This window comes from Drosophila guanche, unplaced genomic scaffold (genome assembly GCF_900245975.1).
Source record: "Drosophila guanche unplaced genomic scaffold, DGUA_6, whole genome shotgun sequence".
Lineage (NCBI taxonomy): Eukaryota > Metazoa > Arthropoda > Insecta > Diptera > Drosophilidae > Drosophila > Drosophila guanche.
The window spans coordinates 284,860-303,585 of NW_022995743.1; the positions used below are offsets into that span (position 1 = coordinate 284,860).

Genomic DNA, 18,726 nt, shown 5'->3' on the forward strand with positions numbered 1-18,726 from the left:
ACTCTTACAACACATCATATAATTTTACCCGATTGATGAATTAATTTTATACAATCCAACTAATTTTAAAGGCCCCCTTCGTTGGATTAATGATCAAATCAGTCACAGAAGCAAGATGACTTTACTTACAAGGTCACGTCTTCACCACCGAGGACTCTCTTTCAGGGAGGAATACCCTATCTCCATCCCTTCCGAGCGCTTGTCTCTGAGCGTGGTGAATAAGTTATTGGTCCTCCCAAACGGACAACGTCACCTTGTTAGTAATTTCACTTTGCACTGAAGTATTTTCCTTCATCGCGTTAGGGCAGTATTTACTTTCAGTATTTTTTTTTCGATAGGAAAACGTCGCAGCCACATTCGCAACCACCATTGTTTCAAAAATTTGTGAATGTTATTCTATACTTTAATTGAAGTACCATAGAAAATGAAGTCCCCTAAGAAGTTGCTAAAGAATGGAGGGGCAGAGTTTTCGCTAAGGCTGCGAGAGCCCCGCAAGGAAGAACCGAATTCGGAGGTGACGGAGGCGGACGACGACACAGAATCCGATTTGCCCATCCGCGGCCGACCATCAAAGAAGCTGCTCATCCAGCAACAGCAGCAGCTTCAGGTGCCAGTAAACCAATACCAGGTCAAGCTGCAGCCGGAGTTGAACGCCGTAACTGTGGGCGCGACGACCTCGCCGAACCGCTCCAAAGTGAAGCGAACGCTCTACAAGAAGAGTGGCAGCGGCTCCAACAATCAAAAGTCTCCCAGCGAGTCGTATGTAATGCGCTTGTTCGAGCGCAGCCTGGACCTCTCCAAATACAATGAGAAGACTCCTCTGTACCCGATCTGCCGTGCCTGGATGGCCAACCAGCCGCGCAACCCTGCCGTATCCACTTACAACACGGAAGGTTCCACTGCTACCGTGAAGCGCGAGAGCGACGCCGAGGAAGTTAGGGCCAGGCTAAAGAGCGGAGAGTTGAAAATATTGACTCAAATGCCACAGGCCCGCTCCACCGACTTGCCAGTGATCCCACCCCGCCTGGAGTACACCAAGGAGGAGAAGCTGCAAGCAAAGAAGCTGGAAGGGGCCGCCAGGAACGATCTGCTATCTGCCAACATGACTCGCTGGAAGCGTGTGCGCAACCACTGGCAAGAGCATACTCAAAAGTATAACCACGAGCGCTACGAGGTAATCGACCAGATCATGCATCTGGTCTCCAATAAGAATCAATAGTCGAAAATGATCTTGAATAAATGTTTAGTTTATTTAGTATGCGTAGAAGATGCGTTTCCCTTTCGATTAAATTATGTCTAATTTGCTTTCTTTTGAGTAGAATTCAAATGCTGCTGGATTGTTCTGGTTTGGTAGTGGTGTGCCGCCGTGGCTCTGTGTTCTAGGTGTTGATTGCATTGAAACAGTGTGTGCGCTTGTCCGTGCTTCTGATGGTATACACACGCACAGCCACTTGCAGTCGGGCCGTGCGCACACAGACACCCGCCCACCACACATGCACTCTCGCTCCGGCTACTTATTCGACCTTGAGCAACTCAACGTCGAAAGTCAGGGTAGAGTTGGGGGGGATGACTCCTGGGTGTCCGCGGCTGCCGTAAGCGTAGTCCGGGGAGCAGATAAGCTTGGCGCGCTGGCCAACGCTCAACTGAGCAACGCCCTCGTCCCAACCGCGGATGACTTCGCCCTTGCCGATGGTGAACTTGAAAGGCTTGTTGCGGTCCCGGGACGAATCAAACTAAAGGAGATTTTATTAAAAGATTTTCATTTTCATTACTTCAATGCAGGAGCGTACCTTGGTGCCATCGTCCAAGGTTCCAGTGTAGTGCACGACGACTTTTTGGCCGTTCTTGGGGAATGTGCTGCCTGCAAAGATATAAAATGGATGCGAGTGAGCGAGATGGATATAGGCAACGCTCAAGTAATTTTCCGAGGCATGTACCCAGCATTTCCTAGGTTATGCTTGACGAGGCCGCCAGAAGCTGTTGCATAAATTTTAATTGCATATTTATCTTACCATCACCGGGAGCAATTGGAACAACTTGTACGCCCATTTTCACTATTTTTTTTCACCGAAAAATCGCAACCTCAGAAAAAGTAGCACGTTTCTTTTTTTGGTTTTTTTTTGGTATTTAATCGCACGACGATGAGTCCTCATTGACCAGGTACTTCAGCTCGATGATGGGGCTGTAGATATTTTCTTGACTATCGATGGTTGTTAATGAGACCATGCATGGTGTTGCATTGGCATATTCTTATAATTTAAACAATATGAAGCTTACTTTAAAGTGTGGTCGTGTGTAAGAGTTTAACAAAATATATAGTAGTGAAATGGATTGATGTGTATGTGTAGGTGTAGATGTGTATTGCAACAGAAGGTTGCCTCAGAAAGTAGGAACAACAGAAGGTTGCTCCTCAAGGCGACTTCCGTTGGTACCGAGTTACAACTCCAAATTAGCCTCATTAATAAATTTGGCCTATTCTCTAAAAAAAAGAGGCTGCTTTGTGAGCAACAGCTCCTTAAGATCTTTAAAGCGATGAAAAATTTTATATTTTATATTTATATTATATTTATATTTTAAAACATTATCATAGGTTCGATTAATCAACAGTCTATTTATGACCTTTATGTTTTTTGCACTCCTGTCGAGAGTCCAGTGCCATGGTTTGACTGGAATTTCATTGTAAATTTACGCAAAATAAATTCCTTTGGTTTTTGATATTTCCTTGTACTCATTGTTCCAATCCGTCTGAACTGTCTTACTTCATCGAATGTAAGGGGTAAATTAAATAGTTTGCCTACATTAGTGGCTGATTTGGCTAGGATATCAGTCTTTTCATTAATGGCAATGTTCTTGTGACCGGGTATCCAATGCACAATAAAGTTGCTCGCGTAGGAATTGTCCATGTTGAGGTGGATTTCGTCTGTTAAGTATGAATTTGATTCATTTATCTTCAGAGCCTTTAAGGCGCCTTGACTATCACAGAGAATTATAGTTCTACTGTATCTTTTTATATTAGATATCTTAACTGCCGTTAATATACCTATAAGCTCTGCAAACACAGATGAGGAATTATTTTCAGTCCTGAACATATAGCTAAAGTTATTAGGGTAATCTAAGATACCTATGCCTGTCCTATCACCATTGATGGATGCATCAGTGGAAAGAATGTTCCATCCACCTGACACCCATTCTTCAAGCTTAGCTTGATATATCGCATTGCATTCTTCGTTTGAGATGTCAGTATTTTTCCTGTCAAAGACTGACAGACAAATTAAGGCTTTGGGACTATGTTTGTACTTCTTGGCTTCATTATAATTGTCGAAAAGATCACTATATTCTTGGTACACAGCTGTGTAGGCAGTCTTAGCAGTGGATTTAATAACATCAAGGTCGGGTTTAGAGACTTTACTTTCAGTAGTTCTCTGACTGTGAGAATTTTAGCTCTGTGTTTGGGAGGTACAATACCAGCCAGAGCAAAGATCAGATGCGTCGATGTTTTTGGAGGCACACCCACGCAACGGCGAAGGCAGTCCGTCTGTGCATTGTTAAGAGACTTGGTGTTGGTAATGTTTAGATTCGAAAAACTAGCAATGGCATGTTCCTGCTGAGATCTGATGAAGGATTTGAGGATGTTCGACGAAACCTTGGGTTTGAGTCCCGCTTTGATGGTAGTTACAGCATGCAACAAAAGCTCACTTTTGTCTGATTTGTCCCTGGTTTTTGCAATGTGCAGTTTGTCTGACATGTTGGCACTAATGGCCCTGCCTAGGAAGGTAATTGACTGCCTTATTGGGAAAGTGATATTATTGCATGTAACTGCGATGTTATCACGTCTTCCTCTACTGCAAAACATAACTGAGGATTTGCTGGGGTTGAAATTAAGTCCTAGATCTTGACAGAGAAGGTGAAAGTCGTTGATCTTTGCCTGTAAGTTTTTGCCAGCATCATTTATGTTGTTACCTGTTGAGATGATGGCAAAGTCATCAGCAAATTGAATAATGGACCTATGTGAAATTTGATGCATTCTTTTGGTGTACAGATTGAAAAGTAGCGGTGAGAGACAGGAGCCTTGAGGCAACCCACAATTGATTTCTTTACTAAAGTTACCCAGTTTTAGGAATCTAGACGAAAAGAAATTGACAATCCAGTCAGTATGTTAAGTGGGAATGTGTTCATAATCCATTAGCATTTCTAGAGTTTGAAGACTAACGCAGTTATATGCATTATCAATGTCTACTACTACAATTGCAACGAATTTTCCCCTTTTCTTCTCACAGGCCATGGTATTGATGAGATCATTTATGCACATGGCTGCTGATTTACCCTTTTGGTAGGCATAAGATCGTCTGGGCATGGTGTTACGTTTTTCTAAGAACATATCTAGTCCACTCTTGATCATAAGATTGAGAGTTTTAGCCAATACCGAGATGAGGGAGATAGGTCGATAGTTTTGATAGATATGGAGATCCTTACCCCTCTTTGGGATGGCAATGACTTTGATTGTACGCCATTGATCAGGGACTCGACATTCTGTAAAAGATTAATCAGTACTGGGCTCCTGCGGGCTCTTATCATGTCATATGTAATCCTCCTGCAGTGTTTCTGCCCCTATTGAGAACAGCAGACAAGTCACTTAAGTTAAAGGGATCGATGTTTGGTGAAGCTGGCTTGACAGAGAAGGTATGAACTTTCGCCAACACAGAGACTTGGCTTTTAAGAAACTCAAGGTAAGTCAAGGAACATTCTGCATTAAGGCTGGAATTTACGGGATCATTAAAGTACTAGAAAAGCAAGGCTTTCCTTGAGTTTGGCTTTTGATTAGGTACCTCGTACCTAAGTATTACTGCCTTCTTCCATTCTACTTTCAGGTTAACCGCTTTTATGTAGCTTGTCAGACTTGGAGCTCTCTGTGCCTGGATCTGTGATTCGGTATATTTAAAGTACAACAGTTGCAATTCTGGATTCCACCAAGTCTTGGGGCATCTATTGTTGCTCAAGGAGTAGGTGGAGGCCCTAATGTTGTTTGTGAAGCTTTCTGTGATGCTTGAAATGTCTCCTGATGGCGTAGCACCTGTTAGCCTTCGAATCAGTCTATTCTTAGAAAGAAAGAACTTGGATTCTCCTTACACTCCGGAATTTCTATGAAAATAGGATGAAGCTGGCTGCCTCCAGGAAACTGCTCTAGGAACATATCCTTGGCATTGGTGACATTGTCACCAAACCAAGTGTTTCTGGCGTTAAAATCTCCAGCAAAAACCACGTTGCTCCTGCCGTCCAGTTTTTCAACTATGGTTTGAATAGCATTTTGAAAGGTGTTAGTCTTCATGGAGGGTTCAAAGTAGACTGATACAAAGGTGATATTTTTATTGAGGTTGGATGTCTTGGCGATGTTAACATCGTGCTCTGAACTAAAGGCTTAATGCCTTTTTAACAGCTATGGCTACACCTCCGTAGCCATCATATCTAAGTTTTTCCAATAGATCGTAGTTGATTAGATTTCTGTATGACATGGCATGGGAGAAAACTTTTGAGAAAATGGCTATGCCATATCCACCAGAGTTCAAGGTGTATTCTATGTCATTTTTGGTTTTTTTTTTGAGTGATTGTACATTAAGCTGTAAAATCTTAATGGACATGTTAGTGGATGAGGTTTGTATTGTTACCAACACCATGTTTTCTATGTTTCGAACTGCTCTGTAGGAATTTTCCTTTGATGTTTTGAATTATGTTAGTTCCGTTAGCTGACTTAAGCAGTATGAGAGTGACTAATTCAAACATTTCCTGAACTATGCTGACACTGCTAATAGTGTCATGATTACCAACCATCCACCTTATTTTAGCAAAATTGTAAATTGTATCTTTCCTTCCTCTCCTGTATCATATTTAATTTATATTTATTCCTATTCCATAATTAGCAGTTAATTCTAAATTTAAATTAAATAAATACTATAAACCATGTAATTTCTATTGTCATCAATTAATATATTTTATGTTATATTTAGTTGTTTTCATTAGTTTTTCAAACTCCCTTAACAAACCAAGGGAGCTTTCAGGGAAATTCTCCCCTGTGTCAAAACGGTCAGGGAAATCCTCTCCTGTGTCTAAACGGTCAGGGAAATCCTCTCCTGTGTCAAAACGGTCAGGGAAATCCTCTCCTGTGTCTAAACGGTCAGGGAAATCCTCTCCTGTGTAAATAAAAACAACTCACGCTTCTCTGTCTGTCGAGCACTAACCAAATAGTATAGTTATACTATTTGGTTAGGGTGACCGCGGAATATCAAGCAAATATACCGCACAACCCTCAAAAATATACCGAAATATACCTTCTCATTTTAAAAATATACCATAAGTGTAGCTTAGTCTTAAATCATATTCCTCGATGTTGATGTTCTATTTGATATTACTAACTTGAAAAGACTTTTAACACTGAAACAATAATATAGTCCGATTGAAGAATAATTTTAGCCTATTATAAATAGTCCTTTTTATCGGATTGTATACCTCATGACCTTATATTTTACAAATTTGTATTTGAATTTTTCATTCAAAACACCCCTTCTGGAAGCAATGAAGCTTTGTTTTCAGTATGTAAATGTATGTAAATTATTAAAAGAGACACATGTATGTTAACTGATAACAATAAAATATAGCGCGGCAACAAAAGAGGAAAATAAATTATATTGTTTTCCTGAAAATTGCACAATGCGTGGGGCGATAAGGGAACATAAGTAATTATTAGCAGTTCTATCTTTATTGGGGCTAGAATACGGCTTGGACATTGGAATCATTACCATCATTATCGTCTAATTAATCACCAATGGAAGGTGTTCTTTTAGTTTATATATTTTCTTTTATTTATTTATTTATTTATTTTCTAAAATCAAACATTATTATTTTTTATTAAGTTGTTCAACCAATAAAAAGTTAAGTGGGTGGAAATGGAATCCCAACCGATACCATATTATAGGTTGGTTCCGCAGATTGATTCAATTCGAGGATATCCATATCTGCAAGGGTACTAAATGTTGCTTATTCCGCGCCAAATGTTGGGGAACGGTGCTGCTCACTTTTTGCAGCATGCTGCTGGCCCATACAGATTATATTGGCTACGGCAAAAAATACGTAAGTGCGAATGGAATTTAATATAAGTGGAGATGAATAAATAATAAAGAGAAAAATGTATTCTTAAGAGAGAGAGAAAAATCACTACGGAGAAGAGAGAAAATCCCCATGGGATATTTGAAAAATTTGCTTCTGTCAATGTGGTGGTGGTAGAGATGAGAGAAAACTATCGATAACAGACTATTAGAACAGTGTGGATTTATTAATTTCATAGGTATTTTTTAGTTTTATTTATCTTGAAATGAAATTGGTTTGTCATTCATGGTATGCTTCCCGCGTTTTTTGGTTAATTTCACAGAATAGCTGATTTTCATAATCAGTGCGGAGTCACGATATCTGTTTTCCAGACAGCTAGTGTCCACGGTGTACATGCCGCAAATATTGTCATTCTTGCAGGCCTGTCCTAGCCTCGTCTGCCATTGCTTGTAGTATCTGTATTTGCTGAGTTTTTCTTTCCTGGTGGAAAAGTCTAGCCAGTAGAACTCACTAAGAGTATCCAAGGCAATCAGCTCGTTTTTCCTTTTCAACGTCTTGTTATAGCTTGCGTGTCTGAGGGCACTAAACACTTGCTCGGTGTTAAAGCAATTGATAAACATGACCTTACGTACGCATTCCTTTGCTATTTTCGCCTGCTCCGCCTCAGTGGGAGCATCCTTGCCCATCCAATCCCGCAGTTCTGCTCTAACGGCTTTTTCCAGTGACTCCTGGTTGATTTTGTGGCTGAGACTGATGAATCCAATGCTCCATTGACGACCTCCGTACTTGTAGGGAGCCAAGCAATGTGCCATTAGCTTCTGCATCACCAGACTCTTGCCGCTCTTGGATGGTCCAGAGATCTCGACTAGAGTTCTGTCCTCAAAGCCGCACTTTCCAAACACTTCGAAATGAAGCTGTCTGGAAGTCGCGTCCCAATAGTCCATTTGATTTGTGTTGTTTATTTGCGCTCTATTAATATAGTCGCCGCAAGCCAGCCGTTGTTGAACACTGCATGCCCTTATCGATAGTTCGCTGTCAGGGTAGTCATATATATGATATATTTACAAAAACTTCGCTTCGAGTACTCTGTTTAATAAACAATTTTAGTGAATAATATAAAGAATGCAATAAAATGAGCAAGTGCATCGCAGATCTAATTGACAAGCAGCACGGGGTCGCAATGTAGCAACGCTCTGCTACCTCCAGGTGAACCACGCATAAAATATAGATTTCCACTTGCACATGCATTGCATCTTCTCGGAAGGCTGTTCCCCATCGGCTTCGGCATTATGCGAGATGCCGATGCTCCTGCACCAGAGCCAAGTAGCAGTGGCGGGTTGCTGGATGAGGAAGGGTGCAACGGCCAACAGCAGAAAGGTGAGGTGGACGAAAACGCGAACTGCACCATCTGTGGGGCCGCAAAATCGTCCGCCCTGCTGGACCTCAGGTCCAATCAGGTAATGCAGCGCCGCCTCAGTAGGGACTGGAAGATGCAGGTGAGTCTTCCGCAGCGTTACTCGCACACTGAAAGTTATCACTAACCTCCACTATTGCAGGCCGATGTAATCCGATCTACACTGAAAGCCATATGCGTAGAGTGCGTTTGCAAGTTGAACATGCATTCGGAGGTCACGCGCTCTCTGATGCAGCGGATGCAAAGGCTGCAGCATGAAGGAAGCGGCCCGTCCACCGTGACGACGACTACGGTTACACCCACACAACTCAGTCCTCCCATAGCGGATGCCGAGGTGTCCACTACTCTGCTAGATGTGCAGGAAGTCCAAATGCCAGCCACTGACCAAAGCAGTCGCAGCTCACGGTCCTCTTGCTCCGTACTAGAAGCCTACGCTGCTCAGCCACCTGAATCTCCTTCTGCGACCGAGTCGGGCGGCACTCGCAACAACAGTGTAAATGCCCAGGACGGCTGGAAGTGGCGCACACGGCTGGTCTGTCAACACTGTGGGCGAACCTACTTCCGCAAAGACTATTTTACTGTGCACTCACGCCGGTGCAGGTCGCAACGTCGTCTGCCCAAGGCTAGATGTCGTGTTCTCAATGAAGCCGGCAGTGATGAAGACACTGTGTCGCCTCGTACGCTGCAGCCGTCCTTGCGCCCCACTCGCACCTTTCACTGCCGCCACTGCGAAGAGGAGTTTTTTACAGTAATAAGCCTACGCCAGCACCAGCGCAATACCCACCAAACCCGGCATCCGTGCAGTCTATGCGAGGCGTCGTTCGACACCAAGTACGAGTGGGAGCTGCACCACACAATTTGCAGTGCCAAGCATGAGGCAAGTACCAGCTCGGATAATTTATAAAACCGCAGGAGTTACTGTATACTTTCCGCAGGCTCTAGAAATCCACCATATGGATGAGACTACGCACAAGGGAAGGGCACGGTCCACACGCTCGCGTTCGCGGGCATGTTCTGAACATTGGAATAAGTACACTACCAACGCCCAAGTGGACGACGATGACAGCGAATGTGAAGAGCAGGAGCTGGAAGAGAATGAACATGATGACCAGGTGGATACCATGTACACACGGAGAATGAACTTCACGGGTGACTGGATTGTGAACCACAGTCGAAGCAACAGCAACAGTGCTCTCAACCTGTCCCGGCTGTACGATAACTATGTGCTGGAGGAGTCGCACATAAGAACAGTCAAGGAGTACGGTAATATACAAATCATCTAAGAGGCGTAAAGGCCGCTTTTGAAAAGGTTCAAGTTATTGTTTGAATCGCCAGATCTCCACATGCTTAATTTGCTGAAGGCGCAAGTTCAGCTGAATGAATTTGTCTGCTTCACCTGTGGCTATCAAACGGATTCGCTAAGTGAGTTGATGAAACACGACTACATGCGTCATTGGAAGATGAGCTGGTTCTACTGCCAGAAGTGCGGGGACGTTTTCACCAGCAAGTATGTACAACTATCTCGAAAAAGCTATTTTGTAACATGACCTTTTGTGCAGAGTCTTCCTCGACTACCATCTGCATAGACAGAACCGCGGCGTGTATATTTGCCACAAGTGTCAGGACGAGTTCGAATACCAGAATCAACTGGACTGTCATCTGGTTCTCCACGACAAGGGTATCAACTACCAGTGCAACTTCTGTCGCCTGGCGTTCCTTAGTGAAGCCAAGCTACTGGCCCACTGCGCCCGTTGCGGACACAGTCCCAATGACGACCCACCTCTCATCCGGATCGAGCGCGCCATTTCAATCAGCAATTACCCGCCCGGCCCTGAAATCAGCAACCAAAAGTGGGAGTACGAGGAACGAGAGCTGCTCCTGCCCGGAGACCCCATGCCATCCAGCAGGCCTATGCACTTACCCAATCATAAGCCCTTCCGATTCGCTATTGGAATCTGCGATTTCGAAAACCGCCACCAGCCCAATTGTGCGGGCTGTCAGTAATTTAGGTGGAAATTTAGTGAAAATTTAGAAGGGCCAAATCCCAAGACTTTTACCTCAGTGTTTTGCAATATTAGCGTCTAGTTAGATAGGTAATCTTGCTTGTATTGTATTCGTTTTAGTCCGATTCAAATCCCAATTCCCAATCGCAATGGAAAAGATCCAGACTGGGAGGAACTACAACTATTTTTGTAACAGATTATTGTAATAAAGATAAACTCCAGACTGAATGGCGACTCGGCGGTAGTGAGAGTTCGATTCTCATCTTTGATTGATTCAGTCAGTTTATTTCGCATTCGATCGCTTATCATAATGTTATGAAAGTCAAGTGTCTAGGATTATGCTTTAAATTGCATTACAATTTTTCTTAATTAATACTCTAGATCTAATAACTGCATGTCGATCTTTGTATAACTCGTATGGATGTGCATGTGTGTAATGTATGTCTGATGTATGTGTAGACTATGATTTTATGTACAGAGGTTACTCGTATAACAAATTAACATTATCAACCGTACGATAACATAATTGTATCTGTGTAGGTGTTTATAATTAAAGAGCCTATTGCATTGCCCCCAGCGCATGTTTGTTGGATTTGCTTACATATATGTATATATTATTTGTTTGTTTTAGTTTTGCCTATGCTTAAGTTCTAATTATGTGTAGAGTCAAAGTTGTATTTGAAGTTGTTTCCTATAGACTAAATCATTAATTTTAAGCTGGGTTAGAACTAAGTAAGTTATTTCTGAATTTGTACGCTCAACTGGATTGGTTACCACTTGTATTTTAATTTGTATTTGTATTTAATGTGCTCGGCTCTGGTTGCATATTTTCGTGGTACATTTGAGTCGTTTGAGTCGGTGTCAGTCTTATAAAATTCAACCCAGGACAGTGCTTATTTCTAATATGATAATGACAAGGTAACAAAGAAGTTCGTTCTTCAAAAAAATCTAGAATATGCTTTATCGAGGTAGTTGTGTTCATATCTGTTTCTGTTCTTATAGAGGTCTCGGAAATCATAAACATAAGGCTTTATACGTTGTATGTATGAATGTATGTATGTATCTATTATAAATATCTAGTGCTAATTATTTTTTAAAACAAATCACTGGCATTAACAAAGTTGTACAAAGTTGTATTGCTAACTCATTCTGATCTGATCCTAACTGTATCTGATTCTGTCATATGTTCCTACCCTACAGGGTATCCGGTAGCCTCTTTCGCTCTGCCCTTGATCGCCTCTAATATGCGGATTCTTCCTTCAGTCTTATGTAATTGTATAGTTTACATATCTTTCCTTAGCTATAGCTTGGGTCAAGGGTCTCCGACCAATAAGCGTCAAAGACCACTACTAGCTAGCTAGTAAGCTTAAATGGCCATCGAGTGCCCAGAATAAGTGTCCGATTGGGGGGTGTCTGTGTCGCCTAGCCTAGTGTGTGTTTGTGTGTGTGTGTGTGTGTTTATGTGTTTAACCTATGCATATCCTAGTCTAAACTAACGTTTCTGTATTAGGCACAAAGTGATGCTGACAACAATTTCTTTTATTGTAGATTGTGGATTTGATTTGATTTGATTTCCTCCTAAGGTGCAGATGCTGTTGTGCACCCGCCTCGATTTGGATGAGGGGTTCTCGTTTAAAGCTTCACCAACGCAGATCGACTGATCGCTGATCGATGTCGATGCCATTGAGAAAACAACATTTTAGTCGCACGTTGTACGCCGAAAAGAAAATAATAACAGAAGGGGTAGGGTAACATTGGGACGGTGTACTGGGATCGTGGATCTTGCCTAGCCGGCCTAGCATATGGAATCGTAGCTGTCCGCCGCGTACTGCCAGGCCATGGTGAGCGTTAATCAGTCGGTTCTGGCCTGCGAATCCTCTCCGCCAAGTAGCTCCCGCTTCAGACCTAGACCTAGGGCAACGGGCGGTGGTGAGTGGGGATAATCCTCGTGATCCTTTCCATTGGTGGAGGCGCTGTTTGAGTGCATTATCACACTGGCGCTCTCGACCGGCGAGGAGGCCCGTGGGGGACGAGGAGAGTATGGCGACTCGGGGCGTTCTTTGCGTGCCAGCGAAAGATCTTCCACATGGTCATGATCCTGATCTTGCTCCTGCTCCTGCTCATGATCATCTTCATCGTCAGCGTCCTCGCGCTCATCCTGGTCACGCTCCCTCTTGATCAGGCGTTGCTCGTGCTTCTCCATCTCAATCTCCATGGCCTCGTGCTCAGAGTAGTGTTGAGCCCTAGGACTTGGAGATCTGGCTGCGTGTCCATTCGACCCAGACTCTTGGGGGCTGCTAGACATTCGGTTGGCAGCTGCGTGAGCTGCCGCTGCCAGGGCCATGGCATGGAGTGCTTCACGTCCGGCCATATCCCCGCCTCGATTCTCCAGGGCCTGCTGTAGGAAGGCGTGATCAAGAAGGGCGGCTGCCGAATGTGGAATGGTGGGTGGCATGCCGTGGTGTCCGCCTAGATGACCACTATGCTGGCCATGCTCCTTTGGTTCACGGTCTAGATCCGCCTGGCCATGCCCGTGGACATGACCGTAGTTGTGTGCAGCTGCGGCAGCGGCTGCCGCGGAGTAGGGAAAAGCGGCTGAAGACTCCACGCCGGGTGGGCTACGCTTGGGAGTGCGATGCGTGCCACGACCTGTAGTGATGTTTAGCTTGCGAACCTTATCGTAGAGGGTGCGGCTCGGCAGTCCATACTTGCGGCTCGCCTGGAGCGCGCTCATGCCTTCCCGAACGGCCTGAATGGCACACATCATATCCGCCCGGGTGTATTGCTTATAACGCTTCCACTCCGGCTTCTTGCCGCCCGGCCCACTCGTCTCCTCATCAAAGGAACGATCAGTGTGTGGTGATAGGGGCTCCTTGTCACCGCCGTAGTCCGAGCCGTTGAAGCTGTGGCTACCGGTACCACCGCTCACGCTGACGCCGACTCCGCCTCCGCTGTGATGCTGGTGCTGGTGCTGGTGCGGGTGCTGGTGCTGATGCTGATGGGTGGGAGTCTTCTCGTTTAGGGAGGAGGTGGAGTTGCTCTTCAGTAGTTGAGGGTTTGGCTGCGAGGAGTCAGCTGGGTTTGCCTGGGCTAGCACATTGCGCAGAATGGGGGTGTCCCGGGTACTGTTGAGAAGCATGCTTGAGATTGCCGAGAGTTTCTTGCGTTTGAGAGGATTCATGTCGGCTGCGGACTCATACACGGAGTTTAGCATGGCGGCAGCGGCAGCGGAGGGTGACAGAGGCCACTGTCCAGCCTCACCGGCTACGGCGTGGGGTGCCGAATGGGTGGGCGTCAGGGGAGTCTCTCCGGCTGGAATATGGGTATGTGGATTGATAGTTCCACTTCCAGGCGGGAAGTTTGTATACGGCGGCTGGTAGGCTCCGAATGGCGGCGGCGGTGGGGAGCAGCTGCTCGAGATGGCGGCGCTGGGCGAGATATGCGTGGACGTTGAGATCACGGAGGAGGAGTTGTGGTGCTGCTGGCCAAAGGATCCGTCGGCAGAGGACCCGTTAAGGGGCTTTCCAGAGCCAGCGCCCAGTCCCGAGCTGGATGTCGGCGTGATGCTGGCATGGAACTGGCTTTGCGCACGATCCTCCGATGCGCTGGACGCCTTGTGGTTGTACTTCATCAGATTGTCGTAGAGCCCCTTGACCTGCAGCTCCTTGGCAGTGCGCAAGATCTCCGGCTCCTGGCTCTTGGTCACCGTGGTCTCACCCGTGTACATGTACTGTAGCAATGCCGCAATCTCGAAGCCCCTCACTCCTGGCAGGATTATGCTGCACTGGTCTTGGGGCACTTCCTGCAGTATGTGCTGGAAGTACGGCGAGTTTGCCGCCAAAACCACACGGTGTGCCTTGAACTGCTCATCGTCAACGACTAGGGTGCAGTCGACATAGCTGCCGACCTCGTGTAGAGCGTGCAGAATCTGCACCAGATTTGTCTGGTGATTGTTCCAACGCAGGCAGTAAGTCTGGCCTTCGCTGTTGGCCACGGGCGCTGTGGGCCCGCCCATCTCTCCTGCCCTGCTGTTCTGGCTGTGGCCGCGATCCCTGTGACTCTGACTTTGGCTATGCGCCCGCTGGCGATGTGCCTGTTGATGGACTGGTGACTGGTCCGGCTCCTCGTCAGGAGCGGTGTCGCTGCTGCTGTGGTAGACGCTGTTCAGGCTGGTAAACGCGGCACTCAGCAGCGTTGGCGAGTAAGAGGAAAGATGCTTCCGGACTTTGAGCGCCAGTTTAAGGCTTCGGTGTCACTGGAGGGCCTGCCGAAGTAGAAAAAACAAATATCCGTTTAAATTAGTAAACGATTTTGGCTCCGATTATTTGCTTTTTAAACTTTGCACAAATTTCAATATCCCAAAATGTCAATGAGGAAAGCAATTTCAAATTTCGCATGGGTTGCTGAAACAAGGTAACGTTCAACGAGTAATTTTCTCAAACCAGGCTATCCACCAAACCAAGCTGGCCAAGCACACACGCGTATATTTACAGGTGTGCAAAACTGGGGATGGTCACCTCCTTCCTCCTTCGCCATTGCAAAAGTTTCCATTTCCCATTCCATTTTTTTCTGTATTTTGGCGGAAAATCTTGCCTGTAAAATGTATGCCCATCGCCACCACCCCCAAGTTTTATGCGCCATAAAAAGTGAAAGCGCTCCTTGCCAATGAAGGAGGCATAGGCTAAGCAGAGCCAGAGGCAGGGGAGGGTGAACGAAAACGTGTACAAAAAATGGGGAAAAAAATATGCAAACATCCCTCGAAAGATGTGTGCGAGTATTTTTCCGGCTGCTTTTCGCGCGTTTTACTTCACTTATACATACATAGACATATATATGTATATGTAAGTAAATATATATGTATATACGTAAATACGGAAGTATGTATATGTATATCATTTTTGAACGCCGCCTGGAAAATGGAAATGGAAAGGCAAATCACCAAAACACCCACACACAGGAAAACGAAAAATGTTACTGAAAAACTTGCAATTATTTTCATTCACTTTCCGAGGACTAGAAAGACCACATGCCCCTGCCCTTGACTTGCCCATGGAGAGGCCAGACTTGTAGTCGAATTTCAGGCTCAAGTGGACGCCATATGCCGAGCCGATGGCCCATCAGCGTCATGTGTTGGACATGCATCATGCATCGGGCAACCTGCCTCCCTCCCGCGTCCTTGCCATGTGTCGTGTAAGTCGTCCGTGCCGGGCCATGTACGAGTATATACATATGGGAGTCTCCAGTTACCAACAGGTATGATAGGAGCCAGGCCCCAGTCAAGCAATCGTTGGAACTGCGAACCATGCGAAGCCCGGCCAGATAATGGCAATCAAACAACAAGGAAAATGTCAAAGGGGCGAGTCCCCTGAGAGCGGAGATGGCGGGGACAGAGAAGAAAAGCGGACAATCAGACAAAGGAAACAAACAAACGATCGCATTATTGTCGGGGATGGTGATGTGATGGAGGTGGAGTGCGGAAAATGCGCAAGAGATCATTAATTGTTATCTGTCCATTGTCTAGCCAACAGGATAATGGGCAACCTGCAGCGATCCCTTCCCTATCCACCGATCCTTCGCTGCCGTTTTGCGCAACAGATTGAAGTCGCTGCCTGCTTCAGCGTATCTCTCTCTGTCTGAGCAGGTAAGCGGTTTCGAATTCGTTTCTGGGGATCGACGTTGGCCTAGTAAGCGCATTAGATGTGGCCATAAGCCTTCAGGCAGCGCATTAACGCCTCGTTCTGGTCCTCACAGAAACTCTCATACTGGCGCGATAACACGCATACGTCGTGATCGCCAACATTCCGAAAGCTCACAGAGCTTTGGCTAACAGTGGGCCACCATTTTGTATAACATTTAATTCAAAATTATCCAAAAATAACATTTGGCCGAACGGACGTCATTGAATCGAATGCACTTGGAAACAGGTTTAGGGTTTTCCAGTTTTTTTGTGTCAATTTCTGAAACACGTACCACGAATGCCAGTTGCGAAACTATAAAAAAAATGCTTTTGGAAGCCTAAACGAATACAAAAACTATTAAAGAGCTACTATGTACACTAATTTAATAGAGGCAAATATCTGATAAATAATCAAGGCTTACCACAAAATAATTAAATCGCCACAGGCGAAGCACGGGTTTTTTTGTTTAGTGGCCAAAGAGAGTCCTGGACACTTGCAGTGGTTTGTTGATATCTGATATTTTGACAAATTGCTGTGATTGTGTGACAATTAGGTTTTTGTTTTTGTATTTTAGTTTGTCTCGCTTTTGAAGTTTTCACATTGCCCGTTTTTGTATTGGTTTAATTTGTTGTGCTTAGAATTAGTTATCGTTGAGTGTTAAATTAGGTAAATCCAAATCGAAATTGCACTAACACCCGCACACACAGACACAAGTTGAGGAAGCAGCTTATGCTTATCCCAGATGAAGTTCTTCAAATCTTATGATTCCACAAACTGCGACACGTTTGTCGTTTTCCTCTGGTCTTGCGTTATTGGTTTTGCGTTGTTGCAGATTCGAGCGTTCAAAGTTGAATAAAACTGCCACGGCGCTCTATGCAGCCAAGTCATTGAAGACCAAATTTCCCGACCTACCGAGCGAGACAGCAATATACAGAGATGGAGATAGCAATAGACGAAGGGGAAGCAAACTGTTCGACGCATGGAGAGGAAAACTGTCCTACGGCTCGGCGCACCCTCGCGCTCTCTCGCTCGTGCACGCATTCACTGCTTGCAGTCTTGTGCGTTTTTTGCGCTTGCACTCTCTCACTCGCTCTTTCTCTCTGACTCTCTGCCTGTCTGTATGTTTTTCTGTTTCTTGCAGTGCGTGAGAGTGATGTGCGTGTATTTGCTTGTGTAAGTGTTTGTGGGTTGCATATGGCTGCTGCTGCTGTCATTGGCACCAATATCGGTGGCAGCGAGAAAGAGAGAGTTGCAGTGTGCGCTCCTTTTTTTGGCGACTGCATTTTCGTGCTGTTCCAACTGACCAAACCTCTTGAGCGGCCGGACAGACGGACGTGGCAGGTTGTCAGTGCGTCGAAAACTGGTATTTGAGTGAATTTTCGTTTTTTCTCCGCTTTTGGTTTTTTATTCGGGGGCCCCCCCTTTAAACGCAGCGGTGCCGTGCCCGGCAAACTCTCGCTCGAAGCTCGGCGCCATTTTGAACAGCGTTGTACGCTTTGTTGCTATTTTTTATGTTTATGTTTCTTTTTTTTCTATTTCTTATTAATCTCTTCTAGTAGGTAGAAAGGATACTTTTTCGGCCTCCATTCTCCTCTTCTTCGCCTTCGTCTTAGTTATGCAAATTCCGAATCGAATGGTATAAAGATGTGTAACGACCTTCGGCAATCAATGCACAATTGAATGTATTCTCGGGGTCGACTGCAACACATTTGCATAGGGCTGCCCTTTACTTCATGCAACCCTCTTAATATTTCTTGAATTTGTATGCAAATTGCAAAATAACGGTCGTTGAAATGTTTTAAGGAAAAGCAAAAAAAAAAATACTAAACGCAGAGGTGGAAAACTTTAAATCTTCTGCAATTTTTTTTAATGTACCTGCAATCCGTCACATGCAAATCTCGAGGAGATAGAAGGTCCCAGTTGCAGTTTTTTCCCTCATGCAGTAGCATCTTGATGCAGCTGTACCCCATGTTCGCTGTCGTCCCGTCTGTTCGCGCTCTCCACTGCTTTTCTGTAAGCATTTAACTTACATTTTTTAAATTGTTCGTTATTAATATTTTCGGTGCTCGCCATTACTGTTTCCTCCGAACCTCTGTGGTCCTCTCCTTCTCCGTTCCCCTGGGCAACCACTCTGCGATGCCAAACCCATTAATCATGTTTGAAAATTAAGGTCAACCGCATTTCACGGAGCCGTTTCTATCTGTTCAGTTTTCCACTGCATTTTTTGGCAGGGCTGCGAGATTCGTAGGGCGCTATCTTTGACCGAAACTAGTTCGCAAGTGCGTTCAACTCCCCCGCCCCACCGAGAGGGCGCTCGAAACTGATAATGCAACACAAAAGTACGAGCACGAGTATAAAAAATGAAAACTTGCAGCAATTGCTCATAATCTGGACACTAGCATTTATAGGCTCTAGGCACTCAGCGTGCTCTCGGCATTTTCTCCGCTTTTAATCTTATCAAAGCTTTCCCCTGCCCTATAATAGTGTCAGCGAAAGTGTAACATAAGAAACAAAGGACGCCGAATCAAAGCTC

General features: G+C 45.1%; 5 protein-coding genes across 5 annotated transcripts; 2 read left to right on the forward strand and 3 right to left on the reverse strand.

The window, feature by feature from the left end:
* The first annotated feature begins 330 nt into the window (after nucleotides 1-330).
* On the forward strand, nucleotides 331-1,264 carry LOC117579888. Its single transcript, XM_034266027.1, has one exon. It carries the CDS (start codon nucleotides 425-427, stop codon nucleotides 1,217-1,219), a length of 795 nt encoding a protein of 264 aa, XP_034121918.1. The 5' UTR covers nucleotides 331-424; the 3' UTR covers nucleotides 1,220-1,264.
* On the reverse strand, nucleotides 1,229-2,112 carry LOC117579900 (12 kDa FK506-binding protein). Its single transcript, XM_034266039.1, has 3 exons — nucleotides 2,013-2,112; nucleotides 1,791-1,861; nucleotides 1,229-1,733 (listed from the first exon to the last, which is right to left on the reverse strand). The coding sequence occupies exons 1-3, from the start codon at nucleotides 2,047-2,049 to the stop codon at nucleotides 1,515-1,517; spliced, it is 327 nt and encodes a 108-aa protein (XP_034121930.1). The 5' UTR covers nucleotides 2,050-2,112; the 3' UTR covers nucleotides 1,229-1,514.
* Nucleotides 2,113-7,543: 5,431 nt separating this feature from the next.
* On the reverse strand, nucleotides 7,544-8,097 carry LOC117582920. Its single transcript, XM_034271021.1, has 2 exons — nucleotides 7,731-8,097; nucleotides 7,544-7,671 (listed from the first exon to the last, which is right to left on the reverse strand). Exons 1-2 carry the CDS (start codon nucleotides 8,040-8,042, stop codon nucleotides 7,657-7,659), a joined length of 327 nt encoding a protein of 108 aa, XP_034126912.1. The 5' UTR covers nucleotides 8,043-8,097; the 3' UTR covers nucleotides 7,544-7,656.
* A 58-nt stretch (nucleotides 8,098-8,155) lies between these two features.
* LOC117582911 (zinc finger protein 888) lies at nucleotides 8,156-11,096 on the forward strand. The gene is made up of 5 exons (XM_034271009.1): nucleotides 8,156-8,594; nucleotides 8,655-9,389; nucleotides 9,448-9,775; nucleotides 9,848-10,019; nucleotides 10,072-11,096. The coding sequence occupies exons 1-5, from the start codon at nucleotides 8,388-8,390 to the stop codon at nucleotides 10,514-10,516; spliced, it is 1,887 nt and encodes a 628-aa protein (XP_034126900.1). The 5' UTR covers nucleotides 8,156-8,387; the 3' UTR covers nucleotides 10,517-11,096.
* On the reverse strand, nucleotides 10,780-17,050 carry LOC117582901 (broad-complex core protein). Its single transcript, XM_034270997.1, has 2 exons — nucleotides 16,615-17,050; nucleotides 10,780-14,779 (listed from the first exon to the last, which is right to left on the reverse strand). The coding sequence occupies exon 2, from the start codon at nucleotides 14,528-14,530 to the stop codon at nucleotides 12,368-12,370; it is 2,163 nt and encodes a 720-aa protein (XP_034126888.1). The 5' UTR covers nucleotides 14,531-14,779; nucleotides 16,615-17,050; the 3' UTR covers nucleotides 10,780-12,367.
* Nucleotides 17,051-18,726: the final 1,676 nt, after the last annotated feature.

Coding starts and splice junctions, on each gene's coding strand:
- LOC117579888 (XM_034266027.1), top strand. CDS start 425: ATGAAGTCCCCTAAGAAGTTGCTAAAGAATGGAGGGGCAGAGTTTTCG.
- LOC117579900 (XM_034266039.1), bottom strand. CDS start 2,049: ATGGGCGTACAAGTTGTTCCAATTGCTCCCGGTGATG. Junction 1,862..2,012: donor TCCAATTGCTCCCGGTGATG/GTAAGATAAATA, acceptor ATATCTTTGCAG/GCAGCACATTCCCCAAGAAC. Junction 1,734..1,790: donor CCTTGGACGATGGCACCAAG/GTACGCTCCTGC, acceptor AATCTCCTTTAG/TTTGATTCGTCCCGGGACCG.
- LOC117582920 (XM_034271021.1), bottom strand. CDS start 8,042: ATGGACTATTGGGACGCGACTTCCAGACAGCTTCATTTCGAAGTGTTT.
- LOC117582911 (XM_034271009.1), top strand. CDS start 8,388: ATGCGAGATGCCGATGCTCCTGCACCAGAGCCAAGTAGCAGTGGCGGG. Junction 9,390..9,447: donor TTTGCAGTGCCAAGCATGAG/GCAAGTACCAGC, acceptor TACTTTCCGCAG/GCTCTAGAAATCCACCATAT. Junction 9,776..9,847: donor AAGAACAGTCAAGGAGTACG/GTAATATACAAA, acceptor TTGAATCGCCAG/ATCTCCACATGCTTAATTTG.
- LOC117582901 (XM_034270997.1), bottom strand. CDS start 14,530: ATGGGCGGGCCCACAGCGCCCGTGGCCAACAGCGAAGGCCAGACTTAC.